This window comes from Vidua chalybeata, chromosome 8 (assembly GCF_026979565.1).
Source record: "Vidua chalybeata isolate OUT-0048 chromosome 8, bVidCha1 merged haplotype, whole genome shotgun sequence".
NCBI classification, from domain to species: domain Eukaryota; kingdom Metazoa; phylum Chordata; class Aves; order Passeriformes; family Viduidae; genus Vidua; species Vidua chalybeata.
The window spans coordinates 9870499-9889724 of record NC_071537.1 but is presented as its reverse complement, the minus strand read 5'-3'; the positions used below and the strand labels follow the sequence as shown (position 1 = coordinate 9889724).

Sequence of the window (19226 nt, the reverse complement as noted above, 5' to 3'; positions counted from 1 at the left end):
GGGAAGGGCTGCTCCACGCGTTTTGGGGAGCTCCAGCCAATGGATTCCTCCCCTGGGTGTTACGGGAGGGCTTGGCCTGCATGTGAGAAAGGGAGGGGAGAGTTTGAAAACAACCCAGCAGGCTGTAAGGAAGGAAGACTGCTAGAAAGTGACCTGCTCGCCTCCGTGCAAGCATTTCGCTCCAGGTGATCGGCGACTGTAGGGGTGGAAGCGCAGGAGGGGCCGGGCGGCTGAGGCGCGGCACAGGTAACCCGGGATGCAGCGGGGTCCGGCTGGACACCCCTCACTGCCTGCCTCGAGCTGCAAATCCACCAGAAACGCTCCAAGGAGTTTGGTTGGGTGTTTTGTTTCGTTGTTTTTTTTTTTTTTTTTTTTTTTTTTTTTTTTTTTTTTTTTTTTTTTTTTTTTTTGTTTTTGTTTTTTTTTAATTTTGCTGTTTTGTTTTCATGGGGATTTTGGTGGTATGTTTGCTATTAATATGTCTGGGGGAGGGAGGGCAGGAGGGAGCGAGTAGGTCTCTACAGCTCAGAGGTTAGTTAGCATGTGATCAGCTGTTTTCTAGTTGTTGCAGGCAGCTTTGAGGTTGGAAAGGGAAAAAGGTGATATCTTTTAGTAGGCTGGTTGATACAACGGAAAAATACAAATTATCTTTCACGCACGTCAGCTCTTTTTCAAGTCATGGTGCTTTAGATATCAGAAAATATGAGCAGATGCGATTTTCAGTGATTGATAACCCACGTGCTAATAGAGATATTCAGCAGAAGAAAGAAAAACCACACAGTTTTCTTTTTTCTGGAGGTGTGTTGGATGGTTTGGGGGTTTCCTCTTCTTTTGACCTCTGACCCAGCTTTTAGGCCTCTTGGAAGTGATCCAGTCCTAAACTTTAGCAGAAAATCCTTCAGCAATTTTCCATGGTGCTTTAAAAGGTGTGATTGGCATGATGCCATATTTTGTGCCATCTTCTCTTGTGCAGGTTCTGGTTACTGTTTCAATCTCTCTGTCACCTCTTTCTTCTTTACTGAAAAATCTCTTTAAAGCCCCACTCTGCCTTGCAGGGAAAGCTGAATTCCACGATCAATGCTAATAGGTAGACTTTATTTTCCAAATCCTGGTGATGACACTGTGGTAGTTTGCTTGGTACACATGAGTCAGCAGAGGTGCAGAGAGCAAACTAGGAACTATTTATTGATTGATGGGGAAACAACATCTTTTAAAGCTGCCTCTAAGTCGCGTGTGAAAAAAAAATCTTGTGTGAGCACGTTGGACTGTTCTGACATGAAAAAGTCTGTAATTTAGTGTCTTCATGAGCTAGAAAGGTTTTCTTTCTGTCATTTAGCTGATGGGGAAAGTATCATGAAAACAAGGCAATCGTGCTGCACATTCTTTTAACAGATAGTTGTTGTTTTAGATCTTAAACCTATTTTGGATGATTCATGCAGAGCCAGGCCAGTAAATTAATTCAGAGGCTCTTACACAAGAGAACTTGGGCTTTTATTTCAGTCAGAAGAGTACCAATCTGGAGTGGAATTATACGGGAAAAATATTTAATGATACTACAAAAGTCAAGTCATAATCTGGTTAACTGAGGGGGTTTCTCTCACTGGTAGCTGGAAAATCCTGCAGTGCGCAAATATCAAAGCAGAAAGAATCTGTATTTGCTTCCCTCCTTGCTTGGGCTCTCTGGAATGACAAATTAGGGAGAGAAAACGAAGAGTGAGCTGAGTTTTGAGGAGAGACCTGAATGGAGGCAAAGCACATGACAATTAGAGGAGACTGTCATCTCTAATTAGGTGTGTGCCCTCAGGCAGTTCGTACAGCGTAAACACCGTAAATGTAAACTAAAACAAGGTGGGCAGTTTGGAAGGCTGTGGACGGACATGCACGGTTTGGCTGTCAGTCCTAAACCTAATCCTTAAACGTGTGTGAAGCGTTTCCGAAGGGGAGAAGGCGGCTGCGGCTGCTGTGCCCTCGCTGGGCCGAGCGGCAGCAATCCCGTCTGCCAGCTCCGGGCAGCTGCGGAGCTGCCCAGGGCCCTGCCCCGCGCTGAGGGAAGGGCTGGTGCGGGGAGGCAGCCAAAGGCCCGAGCTCCTCTTGTTAGCACAGAGAAACACGCACCGATAAGAGGTAATAGATTCTTTTTTCCTGATGGCTTTGCTTCAGAAAAGGAAGAATAAAATAGACTTTTAATTGAAGTGGGACAGCACGTGGAGGACGAACCAGGCACAGCTTCCGCGTTTCCGCGGCTGCCCCGGTGCTAGCACCCAGCACCCCCAGGCGGGATGTGAGGGGCCGTTCTTCCAATTCCCGGGGGCTGCCGCTTGGTACCTGCCCCCCTCGGCGGAAGGGCTCCGGCGGTGCTATCCCGGTGTGGGTGCTCGGGCCGCGTTCCTCAGGGAACTGGAGAGCCAGCTCAGGTGCGCCTCAGCCCCCGCACCAATGGCTCCTTCCCGCTCCCGCCCCCCCGACGGTGTCGCCCTCCCCTCTCCCCCCCGGCCTTCCCTCCGAGCCCAACGCGCGCCGAGCCCCGCCCGCCGATTGGCTGCGGGGCGGGCGGCAGCCAGCCAATGGCGGCGCCGCGGGTGGCCGTGTCGCTGGGGCAGAAAACACGGGCAGGCAGGGGGCGGGCGCGCGCGCGGGGGGGGGGCGGGGCCGGGCGGCGGGCGCGCGCACGGCCGGCAGCGGGAGCGCGCGCGCGGCGGCGGCTGAGGGGGGACTCGGCCCGGCCCGGCCCGCGGCCCTGAGGGAGCGGCGGTGCTGCGGGCGCATCCCGGGGGCTGCGGGCGCTCCCGGGCCGCGGCAGCCACTGCCAGCCCCGTGCCTGTGCGCCAGTCCGGCCCCGGCGGCCTGAGCCCTCGGCCCCGCTCCCAGCGGCCTGCAGCCCTCGGTCCGGCGGCCTGAGCCGTCGGTCCCGCCCGCTCCTCAGCGCCGGCGCTGCGCCGCCGTTGGTCCCGGCCGGCGGCACGGGTTTGGTAGGAGTACCGAATCTTACCGTGCTTTTGTGTGTGTGGCTGCAGAACAGCAGCTGCTGTTGGCAGGTCTCCAGGGCTTCGGTGGTGGGGGGGTGTTTGCCTAAAGTTAGCGAGGAGGGAAAATGAGTGCATGCTATGTGAAAGTTACTCAGGGATGCTTTGCACCTCAGGAGCTCTTGATAACTTTTGGAGGCTTTGTCCTGCTGCGTGTGTTGTTTCTAAAGGTTAATGTGCCTGCTGAGGTAGAATTGCCTCTTTAGATGAGGTGCAAGAAATGGTAGGGGGTACAGAGCACCGAGCATGCTTCATTGGTGGATTTCAGTGACTTAGAAAAATACCCTTGTCTTATGAACTTTAAAAGTACTGTTCATATCACTGATTCATCTTAAAAATTTCCATGGTGTTTCTGCCTAAAGTGGCTTCTGTCCATTTTATTCCTGTATTATCTCTTCCAACATGGATTCTGATGTTTTAAAGGCAGTTCTGCAAATTGTGTTCCCTAGTTTTATCCGTAATGCTGTGTGATGTAAGTCTGCAAATCAGAAAATGATGGGTTTTGGATACAGTGAGGAATCCCAGCATCCTGAAGCTCCAGAATCTTCTGGTTTGAGTTAGTGAGAAGGTGCATTGCTAGACTGAGACTGAGAGTGTATCCCTTATCTCCTGATCAGTATGACAGCAGGACTTGTAAGGCTTGGATATTCCATCATCCTTGTTATAAACAAAGTAGGATGCTGAATCTCAGAATGATACTACATGGAAATTGGGTTGTTATTTATTATGTTGCCACAGGTGGAGGATTTCAACTAGGGTCCTGTACAGGAAGAGCATTTTTCCCCTTGAAATTTAGAACTTGGATACAAATGATGAAAGCTGTGATTATTATTTAACACAGGTTTTGTCCTTTTCTGTCTTTTCCCAAGAGGTGGACAACTGATGGTACATTCCGCTAGGAAAGATAAAACTGTTCTTTCAAGGTAGTTTGCCTGGATTAGACTGAGACCTGCACGGAAAAATATCTCAACCAACAGTGACTGGAAACACTTGAGAAGTCCTGAATGATTGCTTGAGGTAACTCACAAAAATGTTTATTTTAAAAAATGTGTGGAGCAGGGAAGACTCTTATTGCACAAGGCTGGGAACTGTTTGGTTTGGCATTAGGAAATACAAGACCATGACAGCTGAATGCTGTGCCCCAAACCAGAGTTTCTTTATTGCCAACGGTCTGTGATGAATCATTTGCTGTTAATGGGTCTGTGGCAGGCAAGTGGGCATGAAAGGGGAAAACCAGGGAAGGGAAAAGGGGAAGGGAATGCACTTGTTTGGTGTCACAATCTTGCCACTTAATGGTGAACAGTTTTCAGGGCAGCAAAGGATGAACTGGGGAAAAAAGGGCTTCTGAATTCTTATGGGACAGACACAAATACCAGTAATATTCCCAGGCCTATGAAGGGATTTGTAAAAATCTTGCAGGTGAGGTATGAGGGAATTCTGGGATTGCTTAATTTTTTTGTGTACATAAAGTAAAGATGCATAATGCCATCTTCTTCACAGTGACATGGGGTGGTTTGGAGAATACCAGCTACTAGGAAGGGGGAGAAAGAGGAGCAGAAAAAGAGAAGTGTTTAAATGAGAACTTTATCCCTTGTAGATTGAATGGTGTTTGCAAGGAGTATTTGTAGGGTGCAGAAGCACAGATGTGAAAGCTTGATAGCTGTATGTACACATACAGTAAAACAAAGACTATGTCCTTGAGGGGAGGATCAAAAATTAAGTTGTTTTCTAAGGGCTGGGCTGAACTCGATAAATTGGTACCATTTTATCAGCATCATTCACATGAAGAACGTTTCTCTCCTGGATACAGTTGTGACATTGATATTGTACACTCCTAGAGATAATCACGTGGCAGAACAGGACAGTCTAGGTTGATAGAGGTGGCTTTTATCAGCTAAAAAAAAGCTGTCTACATGGGGCTTTTAGCCTTAAAATAACGGCTTTTGTCCCATTTATAAGCACCAGAACTGACAGCTGCTAAGGCATCCAGGCTTAGACGTGTTGGAGGGTGGTGCTTCTCTCTTGCCACACCATTTACCTTCCCAGGAACTTTTCAGCTGCTACTAATAGTTAACTATAGCTGAAGCCCCCGCCGTTTTTATATTTTGTGAGTGAAGCCTTTGCATTTTACTTTGATCTAGAGTTTTTTGTTCTTTAAGCTTTTCTGTTTCTGTTTAGGCCTTGAAGGGAAAGCATTAAGACTTTACATTTCACAGTCAGCTCTGTTAAGCAGTTATGGAAATAGAAAAGGAACACATTTATATTACCCCAACAGGTAAGTAATATATTCAGTTGTTTTGGTTTTTTTTAACTTAAAATTGCTTAGCTGACCAGAAGGGTTCTCTGTAGAAAAAATGCATCACTTGATAATTTTTTTAACAATACTGGTTAAAAAAAAAAAACAAACTTACAGAATAATTCCTTCAGTTGTATATCAAAAATCCTGCTCTATTATGTTTATTTTAAATTTATTAAAATAATAAAGTTAGCATTTCTGAAATTTGCTGGATAGTAGTTGCACTTGTCTCCTTATCATCTGAGTTCAAGTAGTGCTGGTGTGAAGAAAAGAATAAACTTAAAAGTAAAGTGTTTAAATTCTGCTTTTATGCAACAATTTACCTTAAAATTAGGGGATACAAATGTTGAAGGGCTTGACTGGAAGTGGGAATGGGCTGACATGGGAAAAATTTAGGAAGTACACGTTAGAGACTGCCATGAAATTGACTGTTTTGTCCATTTCACACATTTATTTTATGATGCTTAGTCAGGGTAACACAGATTCATGTTGTTTTCTGTATCTTCCAAAGGTTGTGATGGTCTGCACTGACTCTTTCATGTCAAAGAGGTTTTAAATGTTTTTTAGAATAACATATATCTATGGTGGATAATGCAATTGAGGTGGCAATGTACTCCATATGATTTCTGATATTTAAGCAGAATTAGGTTAATGCAGAAGACACATTGGTTCTCAACATTTTAGAGTTATATTTGGGTAAAAGGTGGAAAGCTGCAGGAGAGCTGGGTTGGCAGAGTTTGGACAGTTAAGATTGATAGAAGGCTTTGTTAACGAAGGTAGCCCATAAAAGCACAGATTTTAAGTGAGCTTGCTAGGCTTAATGGTAGGGTAATGAGATAAATTTGGATAACTTCTAAATGTATAGTAAGCAAAGTATTGAAGCTGATTGAAGACTGTTACTGCCTATATATGTATATGTTATATGAGGTGAAGATAAGCTGGAAAGAAGATCTGCACCATTTTATAGGCTCTTATTATTTTATTTTATAAGTTTTTGGAAAATAGTATATGTGTTCAGTCTGTTTTTTCAAGCCTAACTAGGTAACTAATAGTGGAGGGCCGGTTGGTTACCATATTATGGAGAAAGAGGCTGCAGCTGGAAGTCACAGTGCTATATAAAAACCAGTGTAGTAGTGCAGTGAGAAATACTAATTCTTAAGGGTTGGATGCTTCCTGTGGAGGATTTCCTTTAGTCTTGAACCTGAGATCAGGATTGTGTAAGGAGGCTGAACTGTAGCCTCCCCTTTAATCCTTAGCTGTCAGAGTCAGGACTGACTTGTGTTAATTGTTGGCCATTTTCTTTGGAAATTGACAAAGAAGTAAGTGGTAATTGAAGAGTGATGTTTCTGGACAGCCAGAACTCAGGTCTAAACTGGAGAAATTAATGGGAGACTGAGCATGAAGAAGAATTTGAGTGCATTTGACTGAGAGGAGCTGGTTGTTGCTGATGGGGTCTCCTGGGGAATGAGAGGAAGGAAACCTGGTAGGGTTTGCTCTTTTTCCCCTTCTGTTAGCTTTATGCAAATCTCTCATTGTTTTATTAAAATGTTAGACAAACAGAGAAAGTTGCTTGTGCGAAATCTTTTCCTGGATGTGATGCATGCTTTTCTTTTTTAGCTTGCTGCAAGCATAAAAGGAATGCTTTTGTGGGAGTAATGAGTGGAAAGATGGAGCTTAGCCTGGAATGGCTGCATTATTGCTCAGCTGTAGCATTCACATCTCTGAACACCATTATCTAAATGTTATTTCTTTGATCACAAAGGAGGCAGTTCCATCAGTGTTTGCTCAGTTTAATATACTCTTTGATATGGGTAAATACTTGGAGATTGGCAATATTTTATTAGTCCACTTTGCTTTAAAAATAATTTTTCATGAACTTGTTTCAAAGTGAAAAAAAACACAATTCTGGGAAGTATTGCCAAATGTATGATGCTGATGAGCAGGTATTGGAAGGGTGAATTAATATGTTAGCTAAGTTCAAATGTAAACTTTGAATACTCTTCATGTTCTGGGTTTATGGCAGTGAACTCTTCTGTAAAGCAGTTTTGGAAAAGCAGCTTCTTCTGAGTGTCCTCATCTTGCCCTGCTAGTGTTGGGGCTGTGGGTTGTGTCTTTAGGACTCTGCTCAGTTCTGAAGAAATGGAGACCTGTGTAACAGAGAGCTGAGGCTGTTCTCTGTATGTGTGTGTCTTCTAATTTGCAAGAACTCCCAGGGTACTCACTGGAATGTAAATAGGTTCTCAGGTGCTTTTTCTTTTTTTTTTCTTTTTTTTTTCAAATCTTTATTAGTTAAGAAGGGGAAGAATACCTTGTGAAAGCTTTTGTTTATAATGCTTTAAATAAGACATTCTGCTGAACCACACAGCAAAAGTAGGGTACAATTTAACTTTGTGAAATAAGACTTTAGACCTAAATATTCAATGTGCATTAGCTTCCTCAGAGAGCGAAGTTATTGCACTTCTTGGTGCTCTGAGATATTTACAGATCCTTAAGTAGTGAGAAAGTTTTTTGTTGGGTACAAAACGACCCCATTATATTTGATTGTTGTGTTTAGAGACAGTCTTGACAGAAGCTACAGTGAGGGACAATCCATAGAGAAGAGAGATCCCACTGATTCAAAAGACTGTATATTCTAGGAGTCTTCATTACCAAGCTCTCCTAGCTTTGTAGTGAACAGCATTTCCCCCCCCCCCATAACTTCAAAAACAAAACCTAAAATTAATAATGTTTTTATAGTTTTCTATGCTTAAATTGTTGCTTTTCTTGCTAGTGAGCTGTGTTTGAAATTCCTTGAATTGAATAAGGGGAATGTTGGTCGATGATTTAGGGAGTTAATTTCACTTTGGTGACAAGTCTTGTAACATTGGTGAGTTCCTACAGAATTTACTGTATTGGCAGTTTCATTTGTTTCTAAATCAAGAGAAGAGTGGGAGGAGTGAGAACGAGGCACTTAGCTCTATGTACTTAGGCTTTCGGATAGTTTTTGTTTAACAAGGGTGGGGTTTTCTGTGGTTTATGTATTTATGTATGGTTTTATTAATTTGCTTTCTAACTCTTGACATCTGCTCTGTTTAGATTGTGGATATTTTGTGCAGGGGAATAAGGAACTCCTTATTACTGCAGTATGTAGACATACCTTAAAAACGATGTTTGCCTTTACACTGTTGAAAACAAGAATTCTATATGATGTTATAATCCTTTCTAAATGCAATGTGTTTTGGTATTCTAACATAAAACTGTTTAAAATTATATGGGGTTTTTTTCTGTCTTTTTAAGAACTTGAGAATCTAAATGATGCTCCATTTTCTGGTGATGAAGAAAATGGTGGATCTGAGGAACGAAAAACTGAAATTAATGGAAATTGGATTCCTGCAACTTCAATTACTGAAGCCAAAATAAATGCTAAAGCAAAGAGACGGTTGAGGAAAAACTCCTCTAGAGATTCTGGGAGAGGAGACTCTGTTAGTGAGAATGGAGAGACACTGAAGATTGGAGTTGTACCAACAAGCCCAAAGGGGAAACTCCTGGACAGGCGATCCCGGTCTGGAAAGGGAAGAGGTCTACCAAAGAAAGGTTGGTGTAGCTTAGTGAAGAGAGTAGAATGAGAAAGATAAAGATCTGTTCAAAGCACAGTACATTTTTTTCTGCTGGGAATCGTTTTTATAAACCACAGTCTCTGTGCAGGCATTTGGCCCTTTATGTTATTTAGTGGGTGGCAGTAGCAGGTGGCAGCAAATCTAATATGTCTGTGATCAATCAACATCTGTCTTTGATGGAAGTGCATTTCCTTAGCAGGTTTAATACACAAATCTGAATGGCTGATGGTTCATAGGACTGTTACTAATGCAAATTTAAATCATGGTTGTATTTGAAAGTTCAGTTTCAACCTTCAGGAATTCTTGTGCACTCCATACTGCTTCTAGTGGCTTACTGGAAAGTGATGAAAAGTGGCTGAGGAAGTGGGAACTTGTCAGACAAACGCACCCTCTTCAGCATATGTTGTTAGTCAGGAGATGGGCACAAGCAGTGATAGATCGCTTTTAAGTGAAAGAATGTTGTGTTGAAGTCAGAAATGTTGTTTGGAAACTGGTGGTCCTTACTTACTCTCCCATATTTTTGCCAGGTGGAGCAGGTGGTAAAGGAGTTTGGGGAACACCAGGTCAAGTGTATGATGTGGAAGAAGTAGATATTAAGGATCCTAATTATGATGATGACCAGGTATGCAAATAGTTTCTTTGCAGTGTTGGTTTATATTTCCTTTTAATGATTTCCATGGTCTTGTGAGTTAATATGAATGTCAGCCTGGCTACACTGAAATGTTCATTTTTATGCTCAAGAATAGATTATTGGCTAGTAAAAAGTCAGCTGGTGTAGAAGTCACAGTGTAATACTCACAACTCTTGTCCCCAAGCCCTCTTTCTGTGCCAGAATAAGAGTTTCCCTTTCCCAGGTGTGTTCTCCACTGCGGGTTCCCACGGACGTGGATGTTGCAGTGCTGCTCCATATTGCACACAGACACTGTGCTAAAATTGCAACAAAGACTTGCTCAAGTTGGGAGTTTAGTGGGGACAGCATCCTTTATAGATTTTTCTCTTCCATATATTCCCAGCCCGCCCAATGTCTTGTCTGCTTGGTATAAACACTTCATGAAGTTGATAGCTTGGATGTTTTGTTTACATATATTTATTTAGAATATGTTATGAAAGATTGTATCTTACAGCCATATTACTGGGGGAAGGGGAGAGAAAACAAAGCTTATTGGGCAGAGGGGCTTTCTATCATTGAAAGGGAAATGGTGATTAGGAATACAGATTGCTGAAGTCTCCGAGATCAATACAATTGCAAGACAGACTGTCAGTACATGCTGTATGACATAAGCAGAACAATAGTGGTGTCCTGTGAGTAGGGGCTGTTTGCTGTAGCCAGAGCTGCTGAAAGTATGTTATGTGAGAATATAAAAACCTTCTTCCAGGATCAATTTTCCCTAAAATTTGATGCTTTACATAAGCAGAAATAGTCATTAAAAATGGAGCTGACAAGTGCATAGAACAAAATTTTACAAAGAATGAACATTCTATGTAACTTTGGTGTGATAAAAGGATAGGTTTTTTGATTTCTGCTATACTTCTTGATTATGAAAAGTTTCTTTCCATTACACATTGGTTGAAGAACGTCTTTGATCAGATGTCTTTGTTCAGCTCTGTAGTATTGCTCTGAATGTTGCTTCTGTAAATGCAGAGTAGGGAACTGAGTTAAATCAGATCTGGTGCTGCTGGAACTCTGTAGGACAGGTGATATGTGAGGCAGTTGCTGTGTGCCTCTTTTTTCCCCTTCAGGGAATGCCTTTGCTCACAAATATTCTGAAAATGCCTTTTCTGTGATTTGTGCATGGCACCACCTGTCTGGTCACAGAGTCACCAAGGAGGAGGGAACAAGGCTGGGTTCCTGCCAGGGACGGGAGTGCCACATGCAGGGGAAGGTGCTGTGGCACAGCCAGCTCTGCTGGGCTGGGGCAGGAGCTTCTGTCACTCTCCCTTCAGTATGGAGGCGCTTGACCTCTGCTCCTGTGGTATCAGTTTAATCCTAGGGGCAGAGTTCAATGTGTGTACTATTGTTTAACAGTAAATTCAGCCTTTCAGTTGAATTCAGCTAACAGTAAAGTCAAAATATGAAGAAGTATGACAGTTAGCCAGCATTGTCTGCACTTTAATAGTAGAGACAGAGTCTAATGTTTTTTGGCAGAATATTGACTACCAAGAACAAAGCATTAAGGATTAAAAAACCACTATTTTGATGCCATTAGTGCTGCATAAGGTGCAAGAAAAGACAGTAAGGATATGTGTTTCTGTTGTCTTTTAAAACAGGAGAACTGTGTCTATGAAACAGTAGTTTTACCTCTTGATGAAAGGGCATTTGAAAAAACTTTAACGCCAATCATCCAGGAGTATTTTGAACATGGAGATACTAACGAAGTTTCGGTATGTTATCTGCCTTTTTATTTCTTTGTTTTAGGGGCCAAAGCTGTAGCATACAGGGTAATGCAATTGCCAGCTATGAGTTTATAGAGAAATTGGCAAGAAATGTACTATAAGGATATCCAAGCAGTTAGACAAATTATGTGAGCAGAAGCATATATGTAATTGTATAAGCACATAAATATTTATTTGAGGTCTATTTATATATTTAACTAATAAAAATAATGAAATCTCATTGTTCTGTTTTTCAAATCTTACCTAGGAGATGCTGAAGAACTTAAACCTTGGTGAAATGAAATACAGTGTGCCAGTGCTGGCTGTTTCCTTGGCATTAGAGGGGAAGGCTAGTCACAGGGAAATGACATCTAAGCTTATCTCCGACCTTTGTGGGACAGTAGTAAGCAAAACTGATGTGGAAAAATCCTTTGATAGACTGCTCAAAGAACTACCTGAATTGGTGTTGGATTCTCCCAGGGCACCACAGGTATATTTGTAAATCTTTATGCCAGTAGTCAAAAGCTTTTTGTGGCTAAAATAGATAAAATAAAATGAAATAGACTCTGTGTTTTGAAAAATATCTATTGATTATCTTACTGTCTGCAATTCTCTCTCTCCCAGTTACCCAGGCTGTGTTTTCACTTTGAAACAGCTCATTTAAATAAAATCTGAAAACCAAGCACATTATAATTATCTACTTAAAACTTCTTTGAAATTCAGCATTTAATTAAAAATGCTTCTGTTTTGTTGCAGTTGGTGGGCCAGTTCATTGCTAGAGCTGTTGGAGATGGGATCCTAAGCAGTACCTACATAGATGGCTACAAAGGCACTGTGGATTGTGTCCAAGCTCGGTAATTTCCTTGCTTTCTCTTTAGAGACAGTTTTCTATTCCAAATGTCAAAGATGATGATCAGGATTTACAGCTTCAGAATAAATCATGCAGTTCTTTAACTTCTTTTTTTTAAATTTCAAATGGAAAAAAAAAAAACACAAAACCAACAAAATCCAGAATTACTCAAGTCAGAGAAGAAACACTGCGTTCTGAAAAATATATTAATACATTTGAGTTGAGTTAGTCAGGTTTGTTGTCCAGTTTATGTTCGAGGGTAAAAAATGAGCTGAAATAAGCAGTGGTTATGGAAGGTTTTGTCTTAGAAAAAGCTTTAATGTGATTAATGGGTAAATATAGCATCAGGACAGCTGCTGTAAATTTGTTGTGAAATGCACAAGGGATTAACTGTTTTGCCTTACAAAGTTTTGAAGCCTGTGCAGTGATTTCTGAGACTTTCTCTGTAATGTTCTATTTGTCAAGAAGTACAATTGTTTTCCATGTCAGTGTAAGAAGTTTGAAGGAGCAATCTCTGACAAAGAGGGATGTTTTAATAATGAGTCATGTTTTATTTTTCTTACCCCCATAAGTGTATGTTTCAGGCTTATGGAGGTGCTGAACTCCTATTTCTTCCAGAAGTTGCATTTGCAGTGATTATAGTTCAGCACTTTCAGAAGGAAGAGCAATTCTACCTACCTTGGGGGCTCAAATTGAGAAAATTGTCTGTCACTTATATAAATGTGTCCTGTGATTTGAAGGATTGTAGCCTGCATTCTGCACATCTGGGATGCTTTGCTGCCTTTGTTATTTCTTGGCCAGTCTTTCCTGCTCATTAAATATTGGTGAATAGAGTTATTGTTATTGGCTTGCCCCCAGCATGAGGACTGGGAGAACTGTTCCTCCTTTACATGGACGGTACATACTGTATCCCAGACTTCTTTTTTTTTACCTTACTTCCCTTTTTATTTTTTTTTTCCAATAAACTGGCAGGCATCCCTAGCTTGTGCTACTTTTCCAACTACATATTTACCTTCTGAAGTGTTTTCTTTGGCTTAAATTCTAAAGGTTTCATAATTCTTCAGACCCAAACAGAAAATAGTATTTCAGTAGAAAACTGTTCTTGAGTGTGGCAGCAACTCAGGCCTTTTTTGTTTGAGATCTACCTGCCAAGCTGTATTCTTGGAGAAGACTGGATACAATCCATTTCTGCATAAGAAAAATATTTAGGTGTTTTTTGTGAGGATGTTTCAGGTTCTGCATTGGTGATTTAATCTACTGCCATTGCAGCCTTGTTACCTGTCCTTGATATGAGCAGGAGTGTAAGGGTGACAGAAAGACAACGTGGGGAACTTATTTGCTGGTTTTTTGATCTGGATGGTCCTTGTGGTGTTGATAACCCTGACCTCTTCCCAAAGATCTGGTAGCTTTGTCTGAGGAGACGTGGCCATGGGGGAAGTTGCAGATGCATTTAATGAAGTTCTGTAATCAGGTTTAAAGCACTGACTTTGCCTTTAGAGCTGCGCTGGACCGCGCGACGGTGCTGCTGAGCATGAGCAAGGGAGGCAAGCGCATCGACAGCGTGTGGGGGGCAGGAGGGGGCCAGCAGTCTGTGAAACACCTGGTCAAAGAGGTAATGACAAAACTCCCCACTCTCCAGCTGCCTGTTGCTCTGAGCTTACTTTGTTTGGGGCAGAGGGAAGAGAGACAAGTATCCCATACTAAAATGATGCCTTACGTCATGAGTGTCGGTTTTGTTTTGTTGCTTGGACTTTCTTTTTTTTATATAATTGATTTAGATGAAGTAGTAGAACTGATGTAGATAATTTAGTTGATTTTGTAGTATTTGTCACTGGTGGGAACATGCTAATACAACATTCTGTATATTGCAAGTATATGTTTATTTTTACTTTAAGCAAAACTTGTAAGCATTAAGCTTTTTAAGACCTCACAGTATAAAGTGATGAAGTAATGAAAAGAGCCAAGATGAAACTGGCTAAACTAGATAAACTATTATTTTTTTTGGCATTGCTGATCCAACAGTATGGTAATACCTGAAAAAAAAAAAGAGAGGAAGAAAGAGGAATGTTTAGAGATCCATGCTATAAAGTAAGCAGGTCTAAAGGAGAAGGTAATGTTACAATTTCTAGTTTGGGAGTCTAACAGATGATAAGAGGAGGCATTCAAGGGAGAGGATAAACTTAATGCCACCCACATGCTCCTTTTATGGTGACACACAGCTTATAAAACAATGATTTTGGTGCTTCTATATCAACACTGTGGATAGGTATTTGGCTTACACTGTGTTTCAGGTTACTGATAACGTCTCCATTTAATTAATGTCTAAATGTAATTACATTTATAAAAGCATTGGCAGCAAGTTTGAGGAACTAACTTGCTGCTGGGTTGCTAGTGGATTATCAAAACGGTTGACAGCTTTTACATTTTGTATCTAATTAGTGTTGGGTTTTTGTTTAAAATTCAATAGATTGATATGTTGCTGAAAGAGTATTTGCTTTCGGGAGATGTGTTGGAAGCAGAACGCTGCCTTCAGGAACTGGAAGTACCCCATTTTCACCATGAACTTGTATATGAAGTAAGGAGAAATCAGAGTCCCTTTAATAATTGTTGGGGTTTTGATGTGGGCATGCAAATAATATAACTGGCATCTGAAGCTTAGGTTGCTTGTTCTGTTATTTGAATAACTAAATTGTTTCATGTAAAGTTGAAGGTTTGTGTGCTCATTTCTGTGTGCATTGTGCAATAAGTAAACTGCTGCTAACTCTGGGAAGATCCCTAAGTGATTTCTGGGGATTGAATAGTTGAATTCAGATTATTATAAATTCCTGAAAATAAGATCTCAGTTTATTTTCTGCTGAGGAATAGCAACAAAGAAAATCCTCCCATTTGTTGTTTTGGTGTTTGTTTCCTTCTAGTTTCAGATATCTGGGTATTCTAATGGGTGTTACCTGTTTTTGTTAAGTTACAGAGCTTCCTTTTTCAGGGTGGGATTGTTTCACCCAGCACATTTGTAAGAGCTTACATATTTCAGACCCAGCCTATATGGGAGACTGTTCCCATTTGTACTCTTTTATCTGCCAAATTGGGAAATGGTTGTTTACCAATAAAGCTGAACACCCACAATCTACAAAATTTCCTTTTCAGTAAATGGACTTGTTATAGAAAATTCCTTCACAATAGAAGAATCATTCACAAGACAGAATCATTTCAGTTGATGGGGGTTATGCAGTATTGTAGATTTTAAGCTTCTGAGTCCTCCTAAAATCACAGATAAGAAACCCCTGTGGATACAAAATTAAAACCGCATGTGTACAAAATTAATTTCACAAAATTAATTAATTGCCATCTGTACTGCAGCAGCCATATGGATATAGTCATGTAGTGGTGAAGCCAGAGAGAGAAAGGCAATGCTTTTCACTATGTCTAGTCCTTTCTGGTTTTTCATACCTTTTATCTTATCCAAAGAATTTTCATTTGTTTTTCTTTTATAATAATAATAATAATAATAATAATAACAATAATAATAATAATAATAATAATAATAATAATAATAATAATAAATATTTTCTAATAATATAATAATTAAGGTGAAATTGTGAGTGCATGTAACAAATGGGCTTTTTTCCCCAGAAAATTCATAGTAACATATTCATTCCTTTCTGTACCTCATATGGTCACACACCTTGTACCTGAGCCAGTGTTTTCATTTTAGTCAAAACACTTGCATGATTTGTTTTTAGGCCATTGTACTGGTTTTGGAGTCAACTGGAGAAAAGACCTTTAAAATGATACTGGATTTGCTGAAAACTCTGTGGAAGTCTTCTGTCATTACTGTGGACCAAATGAAAAGAGTAAGTACGGCATCTAGAGCAGTTTGTATAAGGTCTTCCAAAACTTCCAGCTGTCTTTATGCAGTTAAATGGTTAAAACTAATCATCTAAAATGCTGAAATATTGCTTCATCTTTCAAATTTGTCTTCTTATCTGGTAGTTCTTTGTAACTGAAGTAGTACAATAAAGGCCTACTAATGACAAATGTGTAGAGCAGTATACAAAAATACTGTGCAATATTTTGCACAGTTGGAACAATCTGTGACTTTACGTCTCAGGACGAATATAGGACAGCAACTCTGTCCCAGGGCAGACTGGGGACCACACCAACACTTACATACCAGCTGTGTTGCTGGTAGGAGGTGCTGAAGTCATCTCTGGTTGTCCCCAGTCTTCCCTGCAGCATAAACTTGTGTTGATCATTTGTGGCCACATTTTGTTCACTTACATGGAAGACTTATTCATTTTCTTCCCATGTTACTACCCTTATAGTAACAGGCAGGTTAACATACAGATTTCATACTGTCTGGATTTCTGACTTCTAAAGAACTTAAAAATTCATGTTGTGTTTTTATGTAGATAGATATTTCTATAATGCCATGGTATGGGCTGATATTATATACCTTATTTCTCTACTGACTTGTAGCTGCAATGCTTTAGGTTTGTAAAACCATTTAAAAAAATAAATCCTCTGGAATGCAGAAGGGTATTTAAAAACACTGTAATAAAATAATAGAATAACCTGATGATTATTTGAATCCTTACACTGCAGGGCTATGAACGGGTTTACTGTGAAATCCCAGACATTAACCTGGATGTGCCACACTCCTATTCAGTGCTGGAGCGCTTTGTAGAGGAATGCTTTCAGGCTGGAATCATCTCCAAACCGCTGAGAGACCTCTGCCCTTCAAGGTACTTGTTTCATTGGAGATAAGCAAAGGCACTGCTTTTCATTCCTATCACAGGTTACAGAAAGCAGCAGCATCTTGGTTACTGATTGGAAGTGGAAACTGGAGGACGGACCAACAGTTGGACTGGTAAAATGTGTATTAAGAAGCTGCACTGATGTGAAACCTGTTGAGACTGGGATAAGTACTTGAAGAAAGGCAGCCTCCTGTGAATCCCAGGCAGCACCCCTCGGTGCTCCCTATAGGATAAAGGCTGCCTCTACTCTGGTTTCCTGATTTGCTTGGTAGAAATCAGTGCAGCACCAAGCTGGAAGATCCTGGTGTCACAATGGTCCACGTAGGTGACAGTGGAAAACTGTCAGCTATATTGGGGAAATGAAAAAAAAAAATCCTTTAAAAATGGTTTAAACTTACCAAACAGTGTGAGTAGAGCTCTAAGATGAGACAACCAGTCCTAATATTTATATAAAAAGGAACAGGACACTAATATGGGATAAGCTCTGCACACCCCATTTCTCATGTCTGTCCTATGATTCGTGTAATGCTTTTGGTTTTGTTTTTTTTGGGGTTTTTTGTTTGGTTTTTTTTTTTTTTTGTTATGGCTTGGTTACTCATAGCATAAATACTGCTGTGTGAACTGTACCTAATCAGTATGCTGTTACCTCCTTACTGGTCACAAAACAGTTAAGATGTTTTATTTCCTCAGGGGAATATATGTTAATTTTAAAATAGTATGTTAATACTATTATTCGCAGTTTTATGCATTTGAAATAGTATTTATTTGACAGGTCTTTTCTATTTTGGGTGTTTTGTTAAGAGTTCTTAAATGTGATAAATTTGGATCTTGGAATGTTAGCATCTTTATTAAGAACAGCCTCCATTTGTGGACTTTACACTTAAAAGTCTCTGTGTGTTGGTATCAAATGTTTTGCAGGTTTGGGTGTGTGGGAGGATAGAGAGTCATCACTGCATCAAAAGCTTGATTACACTTTGCCTCCCAGTTATATGTTGAGAGGCATTTTTGGTTTGTGTACTTCAGTTTTAAGTAGAAACCCCCCATTCCTAGGTTTCCAAACCAGCATTTTTAAGCAGCTGAGCTGACATTGTGATCGCTGCTAACCCTGCTGAACTCACACTTTATATTTGACTTCCAATAGCCAAGAGAACATTCTTCTCAGCGATAAAAACCAAGCAATGCTACTCTAAATTACTGAAAAGAGACTTTCTACTTTCTTACAGGGGCAGGAAGCGTTTTGTGAGTGAAGGAGATGGAGGTCGTCTGAAGCTGGAAAGCTACTGAATGTGAGACCTGCCTCCTGAAGCCTTACAAGCTGAAAGGGAACATAGCTCGCTGTCGATATACACAACACGCATGCTCCTCTGGTGTGTGTATGGATACACATCTAGGACAGACCAAATTTAAGAGTTGCTTAGCACAGTTGGTATTTTTTTAAGAGCACATGTTTTGGGTACAAATTGTTTTCTTTTTTTTTTTAATAGTTTTGTAAATTTCAGGAAGAAGTGTTCTTTCTTTGGGCATATAGTAGAACAACTAGCCACTCTGCTGTGGTGGTGCCTTGAAATAAGCTATCTCTGTATGTGCCATGTTTATGACCTAATCATTCCACGTGTGCATCGATGTCTGACTGCCGCTCGCTCTTTCCAGGACAGTGCTGTCATCATAAAATCACTGGTTTATACAAAGCTTTATTATAGAAGGGTCAAGTTAAGCTGCTGTGATCCCATTTCCATTGCTGCTAAAGAAATACTGTGCTTTGGGAGTTAAAAAAAAATTAGCAGTTTGTTTTCAAGAGCCCAAGAAAATACAGCTGGGTCACAAGACAAATTCATCTGTTTCAGGGGAGAACACTGGTTGGTTTCAGCCCCCATGTACCAAACTTGTCTTTTTTTCTATGTAACTGGAAAAGTGAAAAGTTCTGGTAAAACATATTAAAATATTTTTTTGTGAAGCTCTTGTTTCCTTTTTATTTATTTTAAACAGAATAAATTAAGCGGTACATCTAATGCTGCCCTTTGGTATTGCAATCAGGAGGAGAGCACAGAATAATTAATTAAGCTCATGGCAAGTGAGTATTTACAAGATCTGTTTTGGAAAACACAACTGACTTGCGTAGGAGCGTCCTGGCTGGCAGAGATACTGTGAATGTGTCTTTGCAGTAGAGCTTTGAAGCCCTTCCTCAAGAACAAGATGGATCTAAGGATGACTCATTTACAGGAACTCGGCAGAGCCTCTCCTTTGTTTTTCAGTTTCACGTCAAGATTTCAGGTGTTCCAAAATGCTGGGAATAGCCATTCCAGGGCCGGGAACTTGCTGTGCTCGAGGAGCCAA

The 19226-nt window shown here is 40.7% G+C and overlaps 1 protein-coding gene across 3 annotated transcripts; it reads left to right on the top strand.

Moving 5' to 3' along the window:
- Positions 1-226: 226 nt before the first annotated feature.
- On the top strand, positions 227-18846 carry PDCD4 (programmed cell death 4). Of its 3 annotated transcripts, none has more exons than XM_053949769.1 (13): positions 227-246; positions 3893-4040; positions 5202-5298; positions 8596-8892; positions 9443-9537; positions 11184-11297; positions 11557-11778; positions 12045-12142; positions 13636-13750; positions 14606-14713; positions 15879-15989; positions 16741-16880; positions 18116-18846. In XM_053949769.1, the coding sequence occupies exons 3-13, from the start codon at positions 5259-5261 to the stop codon at positions 18174-18176; spliced, it is 1401 nt and encodes a 466-aa protein (XP_053805744.1). In that variant the 5' UTR covers positions 227-246; positions 3893-4040; positions 5202-5258; the 3' UTR covers positions 18177-18846. The 3 variants fall into 3 exon arrangements, with proteins under 3 accessions (XP_053805744.1, XP_053805743.1, XP_053805745.1); XM_053949768.1 differs by lacking the exon at positions 227-246 and adding an exon at positions 2724-2969; XM_053949770.1 differs by lacking the exon at positions 227-246 and adding an exon at positions 3018-3035.
- Positions 18847-19226: the final 380 nt, after the last annotated feature.

Excerpts from the sequence above, each read along its gene's own strand:
- PDCD4 (XM_053949769.1), top strand. The coding sequence starts at position 5,259 with ATGGAAATAGAAAAGGAACACATTTATATTACCCCAACAG. Across the intron at positions 11,298-11,556 it reads GAGATACTAACGAAGTTTCG|GAGATGCTGAAGAACTTAAA; the intron begins GTATGTTATCTG and ends AATCTTACCTAG. Across the intron at positions 14,714-15,878 it reads ACCATGAACTTGTATATGAA|GCCATTGTACTGGTTTTGGA; the intron begins GTAAGGAGAAAT and ends ATTTGTTTTTAG.